General features: G+C 39.5%; 1 protein-coding gene across 1 annotated transcript in view; it reads left to right on the top strand.

Moving 5' to 3' along the window:
• trrap (transformation/transcription domain-associated protein) overlaps positions 1-17,870 on the top strand; it is a 99,522-nt gene that overhangs the window by 10,738 nt on the left and 70,914 nt on the right. The window contains exons 21-36 of the mRNA XM_079846123.1: positions 2,621-2,772; positions 3,975-4,174; positions 5,634-5,851; positions 5,955-6,152; positions 6,244-6,504; positions 7,513-7,674; positions 7,764-7,860; positions 8,574-8,695; positions 9,086-9,256; positions 10,499-10,567; positions 14,046-14,066; positions 14,388-14,507; positions 15,186-15,305; positions 15,433-15,597; positions 15,699-15,880; positions 16,738-16,936. Of these exons, the coding sequence (XP_079702249.1) occupies positions 2,621-2,772; positions 3,975-4,174; positions 5,634-5,851; positions 5,955-6,152; positions 6,244-6,504; positions 7,513-7,674; positions 7,764-7,860; positions 8,574-8,695; positions 9,086-9,256; positions 10,499-10,567; positions 14,046-14,066; positions 14,388-14,507; positions 15,186-15,305; positions 15,433-15,597; positions 15,699-15,880; positions 16,738-16,936 (2,457 nt within the window). The remainder of the gene's footprint in view (positions 1-2,620; positions 2,773-3,974; positions 4,175-5,633; positions 5,852-5,954; positions 6,153-6,243; positions 6,505-7,512; positions 7,675-7,763; positions 7,861-8,573; positions 8,696-9,085; positions 9,257-10,498; positions 10,568-14,045; positions 14,067-14,387; positions 14,508-15,185; positions 15,306-15,432; positions 15,598-15,698; positions 15,881-16,737; positions 16,937-17,870) is intronic.

Here is a 17,870-nt window from a genome sequence, read left to right as displayed (position 1 = left end):
TCCCATTTAGAACATTTTCTTAATTTTTATTGAAAGTAAATGCCTTTCTGATGTGATTTGTGATGAGAAAAGGAATAAGAGTGAGCTCTGCAAAAGGCGGATTCGAACCCGGTTCGATCGCGTCAAAACCAAGATCCTTAAGCCATACGCTTTACTGATTGTGCCACTGAAGTTTTTTTTTAATGTTGTTTGGCCCAACAAGCCATTGTTAGGCGGAGCTAGTGCGGATAGCACTTGCCAACAAGGCACACTATTTGCACTTGGTGTGAAGAGACACTCCGAAATAAATATATGCCCTGCAGGTTTCAGAGTGTAGCATGACACTGCTCATTTACAAGTGTAAATGACATTACATTACATGTTTGCATAGTACCACACTTCACTCGGAAACCAGCATTTATTTATTTGCCTACAAAAACACTGAAATACATTGTTTGTATGACAAAAACACCATAAAAGTGGTCCATATGAGCCTTCTAAAACGTCCAAAATACAATAGTTTTTGTGAGATGAACAACCCAAAATACCACCAAAAGTGTGCCTTCAGAAGACTTGGAATATAGTGCACAAGTAATACAAATTACAGATTACTTTTAGTTTTTTTTATTTGTTTATTTTGTAGTTTTTCAGCAGGGGATCCAATTCGGTTTAATTTCATGGAAAAGAAAGGCCAGTATATTCTTAAACATTCTGTCCAATGGGCTTCAAGTGACATTTTCATTTATGGTTTAATTATAAATTCCTTTAATAAGGAATTGATAAATATATTCATATTAAATGCCGCCTTTTCAATGCTGAAGAGATTTGAATTTGAGGTTGATTTACGATGAATCCACTTGTGTTGGTTATGTTTAAGGACTCTTACAGAACCATAAGAGGCAGCGAACCACCACAGCATATGTAAACACCAATTTTGTTTTCTGGCTTGCTTCTCTATAAACCGTAACAAATCCACTTCCTTTTATGTGTCAATTTGCCCTCAATATGTGTGTGAGAGGGATAGGGAGGGTCAGGGGTTGGAAGAGGGATTCACGTCATGTAATGAATACTTGTCAAAGTGTAGTGTGTGCAGAAAGACATCGTCTTCCCCAGGTAATTAAATAGATCATCAGGCTGTAAGCTGTGCTCATCTCTTCCCTCCTACCCACCCCCCTCTAATCAATCTCTCCCTGCTGTGCAGACGGGATTATTTACTCCAGCTAATGGCCTTTCCTGCTGCTCGTCGCTGCTTGGGAAAACGCAAACTGTCATTTCTGTAATTGTGTTCACTCCACAAAGATGGATGCTACCGCCGTTGTGCCGTCGCTGCTTAATTTCATTTGCATGCGCCCTGTGGTTGCTGCAGGCGGCAGCTGCTGTTTGCAGCCGCCCGGAGCCCAGCGATGTGTTTGGATCGAGACAGACAACAACTCATTCTGTCCCCCATAGGACCGGCCTTCACTCTCGAAGCATGCTCACTTCTTTCAATATGTGTGGGGATCCGCTCAATAGCGCAATTTGATTTAGACACCAGCCAAACTGAGTCTTCTTCCAATTTAATATGAAGCCACACTTCGTTCCTCCTGTCCAGGAACCCAGGCATTTGTAAATGAGAGCTAATGCTGCGTAGTTCAAGGAAGTTCTTTACGTATCTTCTCCCGTCAAAGACCGATTGTCTCCCAGCAGCACTGATGGGTTCTCTGCAGCATGACTGCTTGATTAATCCTGCCCATATTTATCTGATTTTCAAGCATCATGTTATTGAACAAAATTTAAACATTCAGACATGGTGTCAGAGTTCATTACAAGGGGTTCCTAGGCTCATTTGCTTGATGCCACTGAAAAGAAGGCACAATTTAATGTTGAGGGAAAACTCCCAAAGAGTTTTAAAGAAAAACACATGCTTTTATATTTAATACACACACATTTTTATAGGCCAGGCCTCCACAGTAGAGGCCTTGAGCTTTTGAAAAATGACATGGTTTGTGTAGAGGGATCTCTTGGGAAAAGAACATGTGTACAAGGTTATGTGACATTTATAATAATGTCTCAACAAGGCAGAACAGCTCAGGAGTCCAGGACCCTCAGGAATTGTAAAACAGTGCTGTACTGAGAAGTATGGCCCTCTTTTCCTCAACCCGTGTGCCATTTATTTCACCTTTTCCCAGAGCACATCAGTATTAAGAGCTGTTTTTGGGGTTTGACTTGCATGTCTGTCAGTGGTCACGCTGTCTTTGGCTATAATTCAGTCAGACGGGCTCTGTGGCAAGCTGCCTTCTCTATTTTTGAATCTTATAAATTAGCTCATCTTCTCCTTCGACGCGTCTTACCACTTTAGCTTGTCTCTTTATAATGTAAGGGTTTAAGAGGCATCTAATCACTGCAGAATGTTTTAATGTTTGATGGGTCTTTAAGTGTCATCACAGAAAATTTCACTCAAGCGAGGGAGATTAGTGTCGTATAAATGTGCAACGTAACTTGAATAAAAATGATGTGTGAAGTGCGTGAACATATGTAATTTTGTGATGAGATTTCTATCACTAACTAGATTTTTGCGTCGTAAATGGGATGTATTAAGCCATTTTTTTGATGCGCACGTTTGGTCCACTAACGCTTAATGCTGTTCTCCTGATGTATTTAGGCTATAGAGACTGCATTGGATTGCCTAAAGAGTGCCAATACTGAGCCGTATTACAGACGACAGGCCTGGGAGGTGATCAAATGCTTCCTGGTGGCCATGACCAGCCTGGAGGACAACAAACATGCCCTTTACCAGCTCCTCGCCCATCCCAAGTAAGACAACCACTCAATGTATCATGCACTGGAATCTGTGTGAATAGCTCAATATGAAACAATTTTTTTATATTAAACTGGTTACTGTTATATCTTTATCTGTAAATGTTAGAAAGTCTTGTGCATATTTCCATTTTGCATAATGGCTCATCCTGACAACGAGAGTCTCGTTAAACTTAAAAAAAAGAAAAACGAAACAAACCAAATGTTATTATTTTAATGTAGTGGGGTTTTTTTTGTCTGCAAATATAGCATAGCCTACATAGTCACAATTTTTCAAAGCCTTTAATATATATATATTAAAACAAAAAAAATGAATCAAGGAAATAATCAGCATATCATTATCAAAATAACCATTAATTGCAGCCTATTCCTGTGCACTCTGAGACTGAAATGTGCCTCTACATTTTTCACTGTTTTTACTATGTTTGCAGCTCCTCTGGGCCTCGTTCAGCCTGGCCGCCACTGTCTACAGTGTTCAAAGGGCTAATTACTCAGAGCCGTTTCTACTGGCTGGGCAACAGGGTCACATAACAGAGTCATTGATCTCCACACTGAGGCTAATTGACTGTACTTTATCTGTTTACCCCAAAAGCCAGTCATACAGGCCCCTTAACTGAAATAGCCGAGTGTCATTTATACGGGAAGAGAGCCGCTGTCAGATGTCTTGATTCATGACATCTTCTCTCCCTCTTTCAGTGTGGCACACTGTGCTGGTCATCATGAAAAGGGCCTTTTTTCAGAAGGCGGAATGCCCTCTTAATATTGCAAATGCCAGGCTGGATAATTGAGTCCCATTCAAGTGGCAGCGTTATGAATTTGAATTGATCTGACCGCTCTCTTTGGCTCAGTCCTCTCCCTAAGCCAAGCCTTTTAAATAGCGATAATGAAATGGAGCGATCCATCACCACTGCTACCGGCTTTGGCATTATAGAATGCAAGCTTGAGGAAGGATAAAACACTCACTCCATCACTGTGCTGCTATCAGCTGGGGTAAATAACCAAACATGAGACAAAATGTCAGCCAGATGCAAAGCCAGACTCCCATGGGGCTCAGCTGTCTAAACACAAAAAGCCTTTTATACTCGGTAATCAAATCAAATCGCCTGATTGGGTTATTCAACCTCAGGCTCTTGTAATGGAGCGAGTTCATGGATGCGATGCAAAATTATGAACTAAATCCCTTTGCTGGTTTTCAACAGCTTCACAGAGAAGTGGATCCCTAACGTGATCATCTCCCACCGGTACAAAGCCCAGGACACCCCAGCACGCAGGACGTTTGAGCAGGCCCTAACGGGGGCGTTCATGTCTGCGGTCATCAAGGATCTCAGGCCCAGCGCTTTGCCGTTCGTTGCCAGCTTGATCCGCCATTACACCATGGTGGCAGTGGCTCAGCAGTGTGGTGAGGAATCATTTGGCCTGTGTGCATTGAAGTTCAATCTTAACATTGCTTGAGATAGAAATACATGGACTGCATCTGGATTATTTAAAACTGTAATTAGCATTCCTTTTAGACCATAAACTTGACTAAAATGTCTAACCTGTTAATGTATGTGGTCCTTATCCCGCAAATTTTTCAGGACTGTGGTACTGAAAATAGTGAACATGAAGATAGATCATAGTTGTTCATTCGACCTATAATTCAGAAAATCTGCGAGTGTACGCCGTAGGCTGTGTGCTGCGCGCGTACCCTACGACGTACCCTGACGCGCACCTCTCCAAAAATGTAACAACGCGTCAATTCTACGCAGACCTGGTCTGCCAGAACCCTTCCCTCAGGTCAATAAATAAATAAAATCTGCGATAGGAGTGTGTGTGTCCAGAAATGGGATGATAGTTTCATCCTTATATCTGCTATATAACACAATATTTTGTAGTGCAGAGATTCTTTATGTTAGTGAATAAATACATAGATCTGCTGTGTATAGTTTATTTATTTTCTCATGAAAACCAAAGATGTTAATCAGTGATTGTATATCAAGAACAGGGACACATCACAATGGGTGCATTTCGTTTTGTGATTTCAACAGAACGAATAAAGTCTCCGCAACAGCGATCGATTGAAGCGCTCGTCTGCATGAGCCACCGATACTGAAAACAGCGGCCACGAGCATAATTTCAAAAACGCATTCCAGCGGCAGATCGCCTCTTAGTTAACTCTACTAATCAACAAGAGATGCTTAATTTGTATTACATACAACAACTCAAGCTGCAAGAAAAGCCGCTATCTGCCATGACGGCTGCTGATACTCCAAAAATGTAAACAAGCTGCTTCTTTGGCTTTTGCCTTGATACTGTGGGTTACCTCTCTACTGTTGATACTGTTCGCTCTCGTCTTCCACTGTCGTCACTCATCCTTTTATCCTTCTGGAGCTCCTCCATGACACCAGTGTGGGCCGCTCATTAAAGGGATAGTTCACCCAAAAATGCAAAATTTGTCATCATTTACTGACCCTCAATTTGTTCCAAACCTTTATGAGTTTCTTTGTTCTGCTGAACCCAAAAGAAGATATTTTGATGAATGCTTGTAACAAAGCAGATAGAGAAACCATTGACTACCATAGTATTTCCCCTGCTTTGTTACAAACATTCTTTAAAAAGATCTTCTTTTAGGTTCTCATACAGGTTTGGAAGAACTTGAGGGTGTGTAAATGATGACAGAATTTTCATTTTTGGGTGAACTATCCCTTTAACAGTCACTTCACCGGCCTCGCTCCGTTCCCATGGCCCTCGGGCCCCCTCTCTGCTTCATGTCAGATATAGTTTTATGACTTTTTACTAAGCAGCAAAGATGCTAGATTTGATTTTCTGTCTGTGTGGGTGAAACATCAGAAGTGCACTCATAACATTCCTTTCCTTAGGTCCTTTCTTGCTGCCATGCTACCAGTCAGGCAGCCAGCCCAGCACTGCCATGTTCCACAGTGAAGAAAACGGCTCCAAAGGCATGGACCCTCTCGTGCTGATCGACGCCATCGCCATCTGCATGGCCTATGAGGAGAAAGAGCTGTGTAAGATTGGGGAAGTGGCACTTGCTGTCATTTTTGACGTTGCCAGCATTATCCTGGGCTCCAAAGAAAGGGTGAGGTTATCTCCTAGATATTATTTTTCCCACAAACCCTTTTTAGAAGATAGATTACACTTGAAGGATTTTCTGTTGAAGCTTGATCTTGTTTTTTTTTTAGGCGTGCCAGCTGCCGTTGTTCTCCTACATAGTGGAGCGACTGTGTGCATGTTGCTATGAGCAGGCCTGGTATGCTAAGTTAGGTGGAGTGGTATCCATTAAGTTCCTGATGGAAAGGCTTCCTCTGATCTGGGTGTTGCAGAACCAGCTAACTTTCCTCAAAGCTCTGCTCTTCGTCATGATGGACCTCACAGGAGAGGTACAAACACTTTCAAATGTCATTAAAACGTATTGATCTTGATCGTTGGGTTACCTGCATGAACTTCTGTATCCCATAATGTCCCTCTCAGGTGTCTAACGGTGCAGTTGCCATGGCAAAGACCACGCTGGAGCAGCTGTTGATACGCTGTGCAACTCCTCTAAAGGATGAGGAGAAGACTGAGGAGCTTCTGTCTGCCCAGGACAAATCCTTCCACCTGGTGACCCATGACCTGGTACGAGAAGTGACCTCCCCCAATTCCACTGTCCGCAAACAGGCCATGCACTCCCTGCAGGTGCTGGCTCAAGTCACAGGCAAGAGCGTCACCATCATCATGGAGCCTCATAAAGAAGTGAGTATGATACACTTCAATATGATTATAGCAGGAATTTCTTTGCCGGCTCAGTCAGACTTTTTTTTGCCCTGGTGACATTTTCACTGGCCCAGCCATTAAAAATGGTACATTATATTATTTTTAAAAAAATTATGTGTTAGGAAAAAATATATATATATTCAAAGTTTTCTCTAAAATAGAAATTATTTATAAATAAAAGTAATTACAATTATTCAAATAAAATATTAATTTACTTAATTTTTCTCTGCTAAAATAAAAACCATGTATTAATTCAAATTAAATATCCATTTTTAAATGGAAATGTTTATATTTAAAAATATAAATAAGTATAAAAAAAGATTTTGCAAAAAAAGATGGGAAATATACTACTAGAATTTAACTCCAATTCATGAAGCAATTTTTAGATATGTTAGTCTGCTAAATAGTTATATTGATGAGGTAATTAAATCAGCAGAATTCATAGCCACAGTTTTCAATATTTCACAGAAAAGCAAATGTTTATTTTTACAAAACAACACATGTTTATATTCTATTAGATTAGATAACACTAGACTGCCCAAGTGACCGTTCCATCAATTTTCTCAACATAGGCCCAGGTAGGCCCAGGGCTATCACACAATTCTTATTCTTAAAGGAACTGTATGTAAGAAATGTATTTCAATTAAGCATAAAATCGTCCTGATATGTCACTAGACATTAAGAAATCATGTTAATTTCAAATACTTATATCACTGACAACAGTAGTCCAGCCAGGATATTGTCATTTAAAAGTGAAGTTGCAGCCCTCAACTGATGTTGACATGTTGTGTTTTGACCTGAAGCGCCACCTTCCACCTATCTACCAATCACATCGCTCTACAGTAATTTGAAATTGATTGCAGTACCAGTTATGGCCACAATCTTACATACATTTCCTTTAACTCCTTCAAGGACTTGCAAGGAACATTAGGTCAACTTCCTGCCTCTATTTAGGGAAAGTTTAAAGCTCTCCTTATTTTCATTCAGGTGCTGCAGGATATGGTTCCTCCAAAGAAACACCTGCTGCGGCATCAACCCGCCAACGCTCAGATCGGCCTGATGGAGGGCAACACCTTCTGCACCACCCTACAGCCCCGCCTCTTCACCATGGACCTCAATGTGGTGGAGCACAAAGTCTTCTACACAGAGGTCGGTCTGAAACTCTCTGCACTGAAGTGAGTAATATGAATACATCAATGTGTTGATGCTCTGTGAACTTCCTTTCTGATTCCACACAGTTGCTGAACTTGTGTGAAGCTGAAGATGCTGCCCTGATGAAGCTGCCTTGTTATAAAAGCCTTCCTTCACTGGTGCCGCTACGCATTGCCGCTCTTAGTATGTGCTACTTTTTCCATTCATATGTACAAAGAACTTTATAAGCTCTGTTTCAAAACATGGTAGACTGCCTTGCTGTTTTCTGCCTACACAGACAGCTTTAAAGCAGCATCCTATCTGAAATGGAACCTGATAAGAACCTGGAACCCGACATCAGTTTTTAAACATTTAACAGAGGCAGCAATACAGATAAAACTCCTCACACAAAATGCATAGGAGGCATTGGCTCTCAGCGTATTGGTTGTTAGCATGTTGCTTAAGTAGTCCATGTTTAATTAGATTTAACTTGTTTTATTGATACTTTGTGTACTTGAACTGTACTTGAGTCGATTTTTCGACTTTTAGCTGCATTTATTTGATCAAATTTACACTAAAAACTGAATTATTGTGACTTTTTATTACAATTTAAAATAAATATTTTAATATATTTTTAAGTGTAATTTATTCCTGTGATGCCAAATTTTCAGCAGCCATGTCACGTGAACCTTCAGAAATCATTTTAATATGCCAATTTGGTGCTCAAGAAAGATTTCTTAACTTTTTCAGATTTTTCAGTATTGTTTGAATAGAAACATGATACTGATAAATGGTAATGTTTTGGTGTGTGCCAAGTAACTGAAAGAAAATAATAAATGTGCACTGTATATTAAGGCCTGTAATCTTGTCAGTCTTTAGGATTTTGCTGTTTAACCCTTCCTTGTGTGTTTGTCCAGACGCTCTGGCAGCCTGTAACTACCTTCCCCAGTCCCGAGAGAAGATCATAGCTGCCCTCTTCAAGGCCCTCAACTCCACTAACAGTGAGCTCCAGGAGGCCGGAGAGGCCTGCATGAGAAAGGTCAGCCCTCTCCCTCCACCAGCCTTATTTCCTTTCTCCAATCTCTCTGTCTCTTCCTCTGCCCTGCTGCCTCTAATGAGTCCTGCCTAAAAAGATCAATACAGGATGGAGTGAAACAGGCTGAGAGGAAAATGAATTTGGCCGTGATGCATCGTCTCATTGCGGAAGGCTGGCGTGGCCTTTCTTTTTAAGCTGGTCTAGAGTTTTTCTGCTGCTGTGAGTTGACAGGACAGTAGAGAAAACAGGGTTTTAAGATGCCATTATCGTGTAGTCTTCCTTGTAGGGCATGTAAAAGCAGCTGTCTCTATTAAGCACCCATGGGGTGTTTAATGGCCATTTATATATGCATTGAAGTCTCAGTGTGTATTCATGTTCCTATGCATTTTTCAGTTCTTAGAGGGAGCTACAATCGAGGTCGATCAGATCCACACGCATATGCGTCCCTTGCTGATGATGCTCGGAGACTATCGCAGTCTGACGCTCAATGTGGTCAACAGGCTGACGTCTGTCACGCGACTCTTCCCCAACTCCTTCAATGACAAATTCTGTGACCAGATGATGGTAAGTTAATACTGTAAAACAGTTTAGTGTTCATAAATACTAAAAATAAGAACCAGTTTGGGTTAAATACGTCTTGAGGTCTATACCACCTAAAAATAATTTGGACCCTTAGTTTGAAGCAAAGTTTGATGGTACTATTGTGTGTATATGATGAAAGAGAAAGGTCACGTTTTAACCAAAATGTTCCCTTAATAAAGGTAATGATGACTATTAATTAGGGCTGGGTTAAAAATGATTTCTTGATTCTCATTTTGAAGAACCGATATATTGATTCTTAAATGACAAGAATCAATCTTTGTCTATGCTGTTTTCAGCTGACGAATGAACAAAACTTTGTAGCATGTCTCCCATCCAATAAATTGCAGTAAGCCTTGTGCTTTTTAACTTATAATTTGAAAGCTGAGACTTTATTTTATAATGAATTTAAAACAATAAATACAGTTTTTTCGGTTTAATGCAGCATTAGCTTGTAGCACCTCAGTTCAAGCAAAGTGCCAGTTTGGAGCACACGTGAACCGATCATATCTTTCTCTTTACTACTAGTTACAGCACAAAATAAACATGAATGAACATCAGACGGTATGTTGAAAGATGTGTTGTTTCAACCACAGAAAGACGTCAATGAAACAGCTTGTAAACAATGTCACGTAATGCTACATTTATCTCAGAAAAGCCATTCAGTGTCAACTTGTTAGTCAGCTAGAAAAATAAAACTCTATAGAGGAGCGTTTTGCTAAAATACACTACATCAGGGTTTTCAAACCGCAAGAGTGACAGGGGTTCCGTGGAAAAAGCTGTTAAAAAATGAAAATAATAATAATTAGATTAAAATATAAGAGTAAAGCAATACATTAAATCTATATGAATAAAAGTGATATTTTTTTTAGTAAATTAGATTTAAAATAAAATAAACAATGATTAATATAAATAAATAAAAAATTGATTCTAAATAAATAAATAAACAAGAAATGCATAATTCATATAACAATACATTACTACATTGAGTAGAGCAAAATATATACAAATGTAACTAAACTAATTTTAGATTTATAATATAATTTTTTGTATAAATTGAGTGTTTATAGAAGACGGAAACCTTTATAAATTTTAAGATGGTGGTCCCCCACACAGGGATGATCATATTTGGGGGTTCGTGGCTTCTAAAAGATTGAAAATCCCTGCACTACATTATTCAAAGAATTTAAACAGTCAGAGAACTCCATGTTTTTCCTGCTCTTGCAGCAACATCTGCGTAAATGGATGGAGGTGGTGGTGATCACGCATAAAGGAGGCCAGCGTAGTGATGGCAGTGTGAGTATAAGCTTGTTTTGATATCTCTGTTGCATACACTGGGGTTTGTTGGTCTTTGATTCCAACAAAGGCCAGTATTTTGCTTTACTTTGAATTATATGTTGAACTTTACAAGGGTGGCAGCCTCGTAATTTATCTGTGAGCGAAAGGGGTCTCTGCATATGGAGAGCTGAGATGAGCGCTCTGGACTGGACTCCCCCTCCAGCCCAGATCGTCCCACTCAGACTCCGTGAGTGGCCATATTACAATCAATGATTGATTAGGCGCCATCCACCCCCAGGCCGCCTAAGTAACGAGCCGCAGAGTTCTGGATCCTCGTTATCTTGTTGGACAGATAACCTTGTAGAATAAGAAAAGGTGAAGGGGGAAAAAGCCTTGCTGTTTCCACGCTTCAAAACGAGCTGCCATTCTTTCTGTCTCATTCACGCCCTGCATTTCTCTAAAATGTATTATAATTACATGCAAATTGGCCCTCTGTTCCTGCAGTTCTTAATATTCTTACAACAATGACAGAATGACCAGCCATACATGACAATGAGGTGGGGTCAGTCAGGTTCAGGGTTGGAGGGGTGGGGAGCATTCAGAACACTAGTTCCCGAAGATTAGTTTAGTCATACTGAGAAAAAGAAGGTCGATTCAGGGAGAGCGTACAGATTTAGCCTTCATAAGTGTACATACTCGGTAAAAGCTCATGCTGGGGTGGTAGCATTTTTTTTTAATGTTCCCTCAGTGTAAACATATCTTGACAGGGTCTCAAAAATAGTGAGATGATGCATTCAGGGCTCATGAAGACCATTGTTTTTCCGTGCCATTCTTTATAAAAGGACATTTTTATTCAAATGTATCTAAAACAATGTGTGAAAAAAACTTCATATTTTACCCCTAGGAATTTTTTTCCATGAATATGCTATTTATTAGGACTGCTAAGATTCTGGCATTATGAAAGTTTGACTAATTTTACCCCCTGAATTCTTACTGTAATGCAAAAAGAAAAGGTTTTTAGTATGCATTTATACATCATTGCAGCATTAGTTGTAATTTATTTTAAAAACTGTAGTTGCTTGATGTTGTAGTTAGGCACTGTTGCTAATACTGGCATCGGTATCAGGTCCGAAACTATGCTCATGTACTTGTTCTCATTAAAATACTCTGATACATGTTAGTGCAGTGTTTGTCCCCACACAAAGAAATACCAGAATATATAACAGAACAGGGGCCCGTTCTTCGTACCTCGCTAACTCAGTTAGCTGGATTTGATTGTTGACGATTTGGCATGATCTTGGATTGTTTGGTTCTTCGAAGCTCATCCTGGACTTGCTGTCATAGTAACAGGTCCGTGAGCTTAAACCTGCTCGGGAGCAGGCTTATTTCATGTAAACAGGATTAGATTGCATCTTGAGGTGATACTTAAAATCTGTCCCAGCCACTGCTACTTTATTACAAGAGTGCATTACTGAACCAGGGGAAATAATAATAATTTTAAATAATAATATAAAAATTTTATATTGTATATGTAGCCTATATGAGAATGTATAATACTATAGACACAGCCACTTGATTGAGCGATTTATTTGTGATGGAATAATTACTTTATATAATTTTGTTTTTATTGGTTTACACACATGTTGTACAGTTAATCTGAGCCGTGCATTAAGTGATCACGGATATTATGGGAGTGGCTTGATGCAGCGCAAGAGAGGATAATTTGATCTTGACCCATAAGAAACTTAAATACTGTCACGTTACAAATCTGCTTCAAATTGAATTAAAAATTAAATTACAACATTGAAATAAAAATGTAAAGGGTGTACAAATACTGTATAAAATCGTGAATATAAATAATTGGTTATCATGTTAAAAAAAAAAAACATTTATCATTTATCTATTATAACTTTTATGTTGGTTTGGTCGTTTGGCTGTTTCCTTATAAAGGTTCAGAAATTTGTGGGTTTTTTTTGTGTAATTTGTCAAGTTTTTTGCCAGGTGGCTTTTTAATTATATGATGTCATTACGTTGCTGTCTTGACGCCAGCCAATCGCTGCATTGCTGATCGTGGTTTCGAGGATCGATGCATCTGCCCTCTTCAGGGAAAAAAAGACATTCAGTGATCTTAGATCATTTAATCCAGATATTTTAATCCAATCCGCAAATTCGTTTGAAGAACCAAATTAGCCAGAGATCAGTTATCACTATTAAAAGATCTGGGATCTGTCAAATCATCTTAGATGTATTAAGCGAGGTATGAAGAACGGGCCCCAGGGGTCCGTTCTTCGTACGTCGCTAACTCAGTTAGTTGGATTTGATTGTTGACTGGTTCTGTCAGGTCAAGCGGCGTACGAAGAACGGACCACGGAGAGCAGAATAGAGATTTCCAAGATTAAGGATGTCTATATTGTAAATTTATCTAATTTAGTGGTGAGCGATATGACCAAAATATTATATCACGATAAGAGTGATTTTATTTCACAATACTGATATACATCACGATATAGTTATTTTTGCTTTAAATAAAGTAAAAAAAAAAAAAAGTAAACAGACAGTGATTTCAAGTAGAAACAAAGAAATTAATAACAAGCATTTACAATAATTTTGTTCATGAGCTGATAGAGTGAAGCATATTTAGTGGATTCAGTGCGCAGTCTGGAAAATAATCTCAATCTCAATTTTTTTTTGACAATTCTTGCTAGGTTTTGTGAGGTTCACGTGGATGTGTAATATAAAATACAATGCGTGTAAAGTATGTATGTGTATATAAAATCATCCACAATATTATTTAAAGTATTTATGTTACCTTCGTCTGTTATTAAATTATGGAGAGGTTACGCAGTACTTGTACTCTGTCAAGATCATTAAAATGTGATTTAAATGTTTAGAAACTATCATTGGTTTTGCAGTTAAAGGGTAAGTTCGCCCAAAAATGAAAATGAGCCCATGATTTACTCACCCTTAAATCATCCTAGGTGTAAATGACATTCTTCTTTCAGACAAACACAATCTGAGTAATATAAAAAAAAATGTCCTGTCTCTTCCAAGCTTTATAATGGCAGTGAATGGTAGTTTGTGTCTGTTTTTGAAGTCCATAAAAGTGCATCTGTCCACCATAGACGAAATTCACACGGCTCCGGGGGGGTTAACAAAGGCCTTCTGAAGTGAATCGATTCATTTGTGTGAGAAAAATATCCATATTTATAACATTATTAAGTTAAATAACTAGCTTCTAGCAGACAGCGGAAGAATAACAACTGAACTGGCGCATGCACAGAGGTTTTGCAACAAGCAACAAGTGCGCAGCCCAGAAGGAAGATTTCTCTGAAAAAAGAAATACACACACACACACACACACACACACACACACACACACACACACACACACACACACACCCACCCACCATTCACCTGAACCCATCCCCTCAATCCATACAGTGCTCATTACCCACACTGCTTTGCTGATTGTTTGTTGTCTCCTGTTCTGGCGCAGCCTGCCATGGAAGGTGTAGAGGTGAGATGGCGGTCCGCTGTGGGGTCTTCATTGGCTCCGCTCTCATTGTGCTTGTGATTTACTCTGTGCTAGTGCAGTCTTTGTAACTGTATCTCTGTGTCTGTTGTATTGTGTTTGATCCTTAAGTTTCACATTTCTGAGGTGGTCCCTCTCAAATGAATCTGTGATGTTTTTTCAGGAACCTACCTGCCACTCTGACTTTCCTGCAAACGTTCCCCGACTTGTCACTGTTGATCATATATTACAGGAGGTAGACTTGGGTTTCCACTGCTGGTTATCACTAACAATCACTGTGATGCATTCCTCTGTTCACCTCTGTAGGAAATGAGGATCTGTTCGGCCATTATAAATCTCTTCCATCTGATACCAGCTGCTCCACAAACCCTGGTCAAACCTTTGCTGGAGGTGGTCATGAAGACGGAGAGGGCAATGCTCATAGAGGTACAAAAATGTTGGTCTAATCTGTAGCTAAAGGTAATGTTAGTTCAGTTTGTTTGAACTGGGCCAGTAATTAATCACATCTTCATTTGTGGGTTGATATAAATATTGATAATTCAAAGACTAATATGGCAGATTTGTGAATTATTGAATAGACTTCATTGGAACACACTACTGTTCAAAGTTTTTTATTTTTTATTAATACTTTTATTCACCAAGGATGCATTAAATTGATCTAAAATTACAGTAAAGACGTTTACAATGTGGCGCAAGATTTCCATTTCAAATCAGTTCTTTTCTTTTAAACTTTCTATTATTTAAAGAATCCTGAAAAAATGTATCACGGTTTCTTCAAAAATATTAAGCAGCACAACTGATTTCAAAATTGATATAAAGAAATGTTTCTTAAGCACCAGATGGTTAGAATGGTTTCTAAAGGATCATGTGACATTGAAGACTGGAGTAATGGTGCTGAAATTTCAGCTTTGCCATCACAGAACTTACATTTAAAAATATATATTAAAAAAGAAAAGTTATCTTTAATTGTAATATTTCATAATATTACTGTTTTGATCAAAATGAATGCAGCATTGGTGAGCTTACTAATTTGAAGGCTATTTTATATTATGTGAATATTGTGGCTTTATGCAATTATTTTGTGTCCGTGTTGTTACTCCACAGGCAGGCAGTCCTTTTAGAGAGCCGTTGATCAAGTTCCTGACGCGTCATCCATCTCAAACAGTAGAACTGTTCATGATGGAGGCCACGCTCAACGACCCACAGTGGAGTCGCATGTTTATGGTGTGTTTCTTTTTTCCCTTCTTCATACCGCTACTGTATTTTGTGTCTTTGCTAAAAAAAAACTCTTGCCATGATATCTTATGTGTGTTTTATTTTCCCTTATCTTTTTACTATTATTAATTTGCAGAGCTTCTTGAAACACAAAGATGCCAAGCCACTTCGAGATGTCTTAGCCTCTAACCCAAATCGGTTTGTTCCTCTGCTGGTTCCAGCTGGGCCTGCTGCAACTGTGCGACCCGGGTCTCCCTCCACCAGCACCGCACGCCTTGATCTGCAGTTCCAGGCCATCAAGGTGGGCCACACTATCATAACTGAATCATTTACTGTTATATTTGATGTAATGTGCTTGTTTGTAGAGCCTGAATATTAATGAGCATTCATACACTTCCTCAGATCATAAGCATCATTGTGAAAAATGATGAAGGCTGGTTGGCCGGTCAACACTCTCTAGTGAGTCAACTCAGACGTGTATGGGTCAGCGAGGCCTTCCAGGAACGCCACCGCAAAGACAACATGGCTGCAACCAACTGGAAAGAGCCCAAACTTCTAGCGTTCTGTCTGCTTAGCTACTGCAAGTAAGTGTTGTCTTATTGGTGGTGCAGAAATGACACGCTTCACTAATGTTGTTGCAAATATTTTAAAGGGTTAGTTCACCCAAAAATTAAAATTGTCACCCTCATGTCCTTTCAAACCCGTAAGACCTTCACCTTCGGAACACAGATTAAGATATTTTTGATGAAATCCGAGAACTGTGACCCCTCCATAGACAGCTACTTAATTAACACTTTTAAGGCCCAGAAAGGTAGTAAAGACATTGTTAAAATCATCCTTGTGACTCCAGTGGTTCAATCTTAATTTTATGAAGCGACGAGAATACAATTTTTTCTGTGCAAAAAACAAACAAAATGACAACTTTATTCAATTTCTTCTAGCCTGTGTCAGACTCTTAAGCTGTTGACGTAACGTAAATAGTGCAGTGCTTCCAGAATGCCGGCTTGGCCGACGCTATTCGCGTGAGCACCAACGACGCATGTGCACAAGTCGTTCTGCCGTAGAACTAGGAAACACTGCTCTGTTTACACTACGTCAACGGCATAAGAGTCTGACACAGGCTAGAAGAAATTGTTGAATAAAGTTATTTTGTTTGTTTTTTGCACACAAAAAGTATACTCGTCGCTTCATAAAATTAAGGTTGAACCACTGGAGTCACATGACAATGTTTTTACTACCTTTCTGGGCCTTGAAAGTGTTAATTGAATAGTTGTCTATGGAGAGGTCAGAGAGCTCTCGGATTTCATCAAAAATATACTAATTTGTGTTCCGAAGATGAACGAAGTTCTTAGGGGTTTGGAACGACATGAGGGTAAGTAATTAAGGCACATTAATACAGCACATTTTGATTTTGACACTAAAGTCATGCATTTTCCTTTAGACGCAACTACTCTGAGATTGAGCTGCTCTTTCAGCTGTTGAGAGCCTTCACTGGCCGCTTTCTATGCAATATGACCTTCCTGAAGGAGTACATGGAGGAGGAGATCCCCAAGAACTACAGCATCACGCACAAACGAGCTCTCTTCTTCCGCTTTGTGGAGTTCAATGACCCACACTTCAACGATGAGCTCAAGGCGAAGGTGAGGTTATACCGTTATACTGCTGTGAGCTTTAACATGCGAGGAGAAATAATGAATTTTGCCTTTGTGAAGACCTCTCATTTTTGATTAAGAGCTACCCAGGAGTGTGACTGATGATACGACACGGACCTCTATGGTCAACATTATAAATTTCACCTTTCTGTTCAGAGTGGCTCAGCTTCACGCTCTCTTAGCGCTGACCATCTAATGCGGCTAACAACCAGCCCCTGATGAATATGTATGTTTGAGAAGGGGAAGGTGACAGGGACTGGCCGTGCATGACACACTTGGCTCTCAAAGGCACGTCTTCACCGCCATCCGAAGTCTTTGAAGAACGCTAATGAATATTTATCTGCAGATTACTCTAATAGCCATTGCTCAAATGCTAAGGGATTTGCCTTTAATCATCCCTGGAGAAGATGGGAACTTTTTCTTCTAGCTTGGATGCACCAGTAATTCAGATGTTGAACTTGTTTTGGTGGCATTTCATCACTGAGGCAAATTTAAACGAATCTTGCTTTTTGTTTTAAATGACAACATATCACACGATAATGCAGCATTTTTGAAAATTGTCACTTCTGTTGTGATTCTGTGAGCAACCTTATACCTTACCTTTATAGTGGGCGAGCTCTACCTGGAGTACATGGACCCACTGGTAAACGGGTCATTGTGGTATTCAAGGCTTATTCCCAATTCATGTTTATTCATGTGAAAGAATTCCATCAAGTTTGAGAAAATGATCAAATGCCAGTTCATTAAAATGAGCTGGATGTTCTCCTCCAAATGCCACCCTCTACAATGACATTGAGAAACGGTAGAAGTTCATTGTCGGATAGTCTTCACAGTTTTGATGGCTGAGGCCGTTCCTGCTCTGCTATATCACCCCTAACAGCCAAACAGACATTGCATCCCAAACATTCCCCAGGAGAGCTCA

This window comes from Gobio gobio, assembly GCF_949357685.1.
Source record: "Gobio gobio genome assembly, chromosome: 20".
Lineage (NCBI taxonomy): Eukaryota > Metazoa > Chordata > Actinopteri > Cypriniformes > Gobionidae > Gobio > Gobio gobio.
This window is presented reverse-complemented; position numbering and strand designations above follow the sequence as displayed.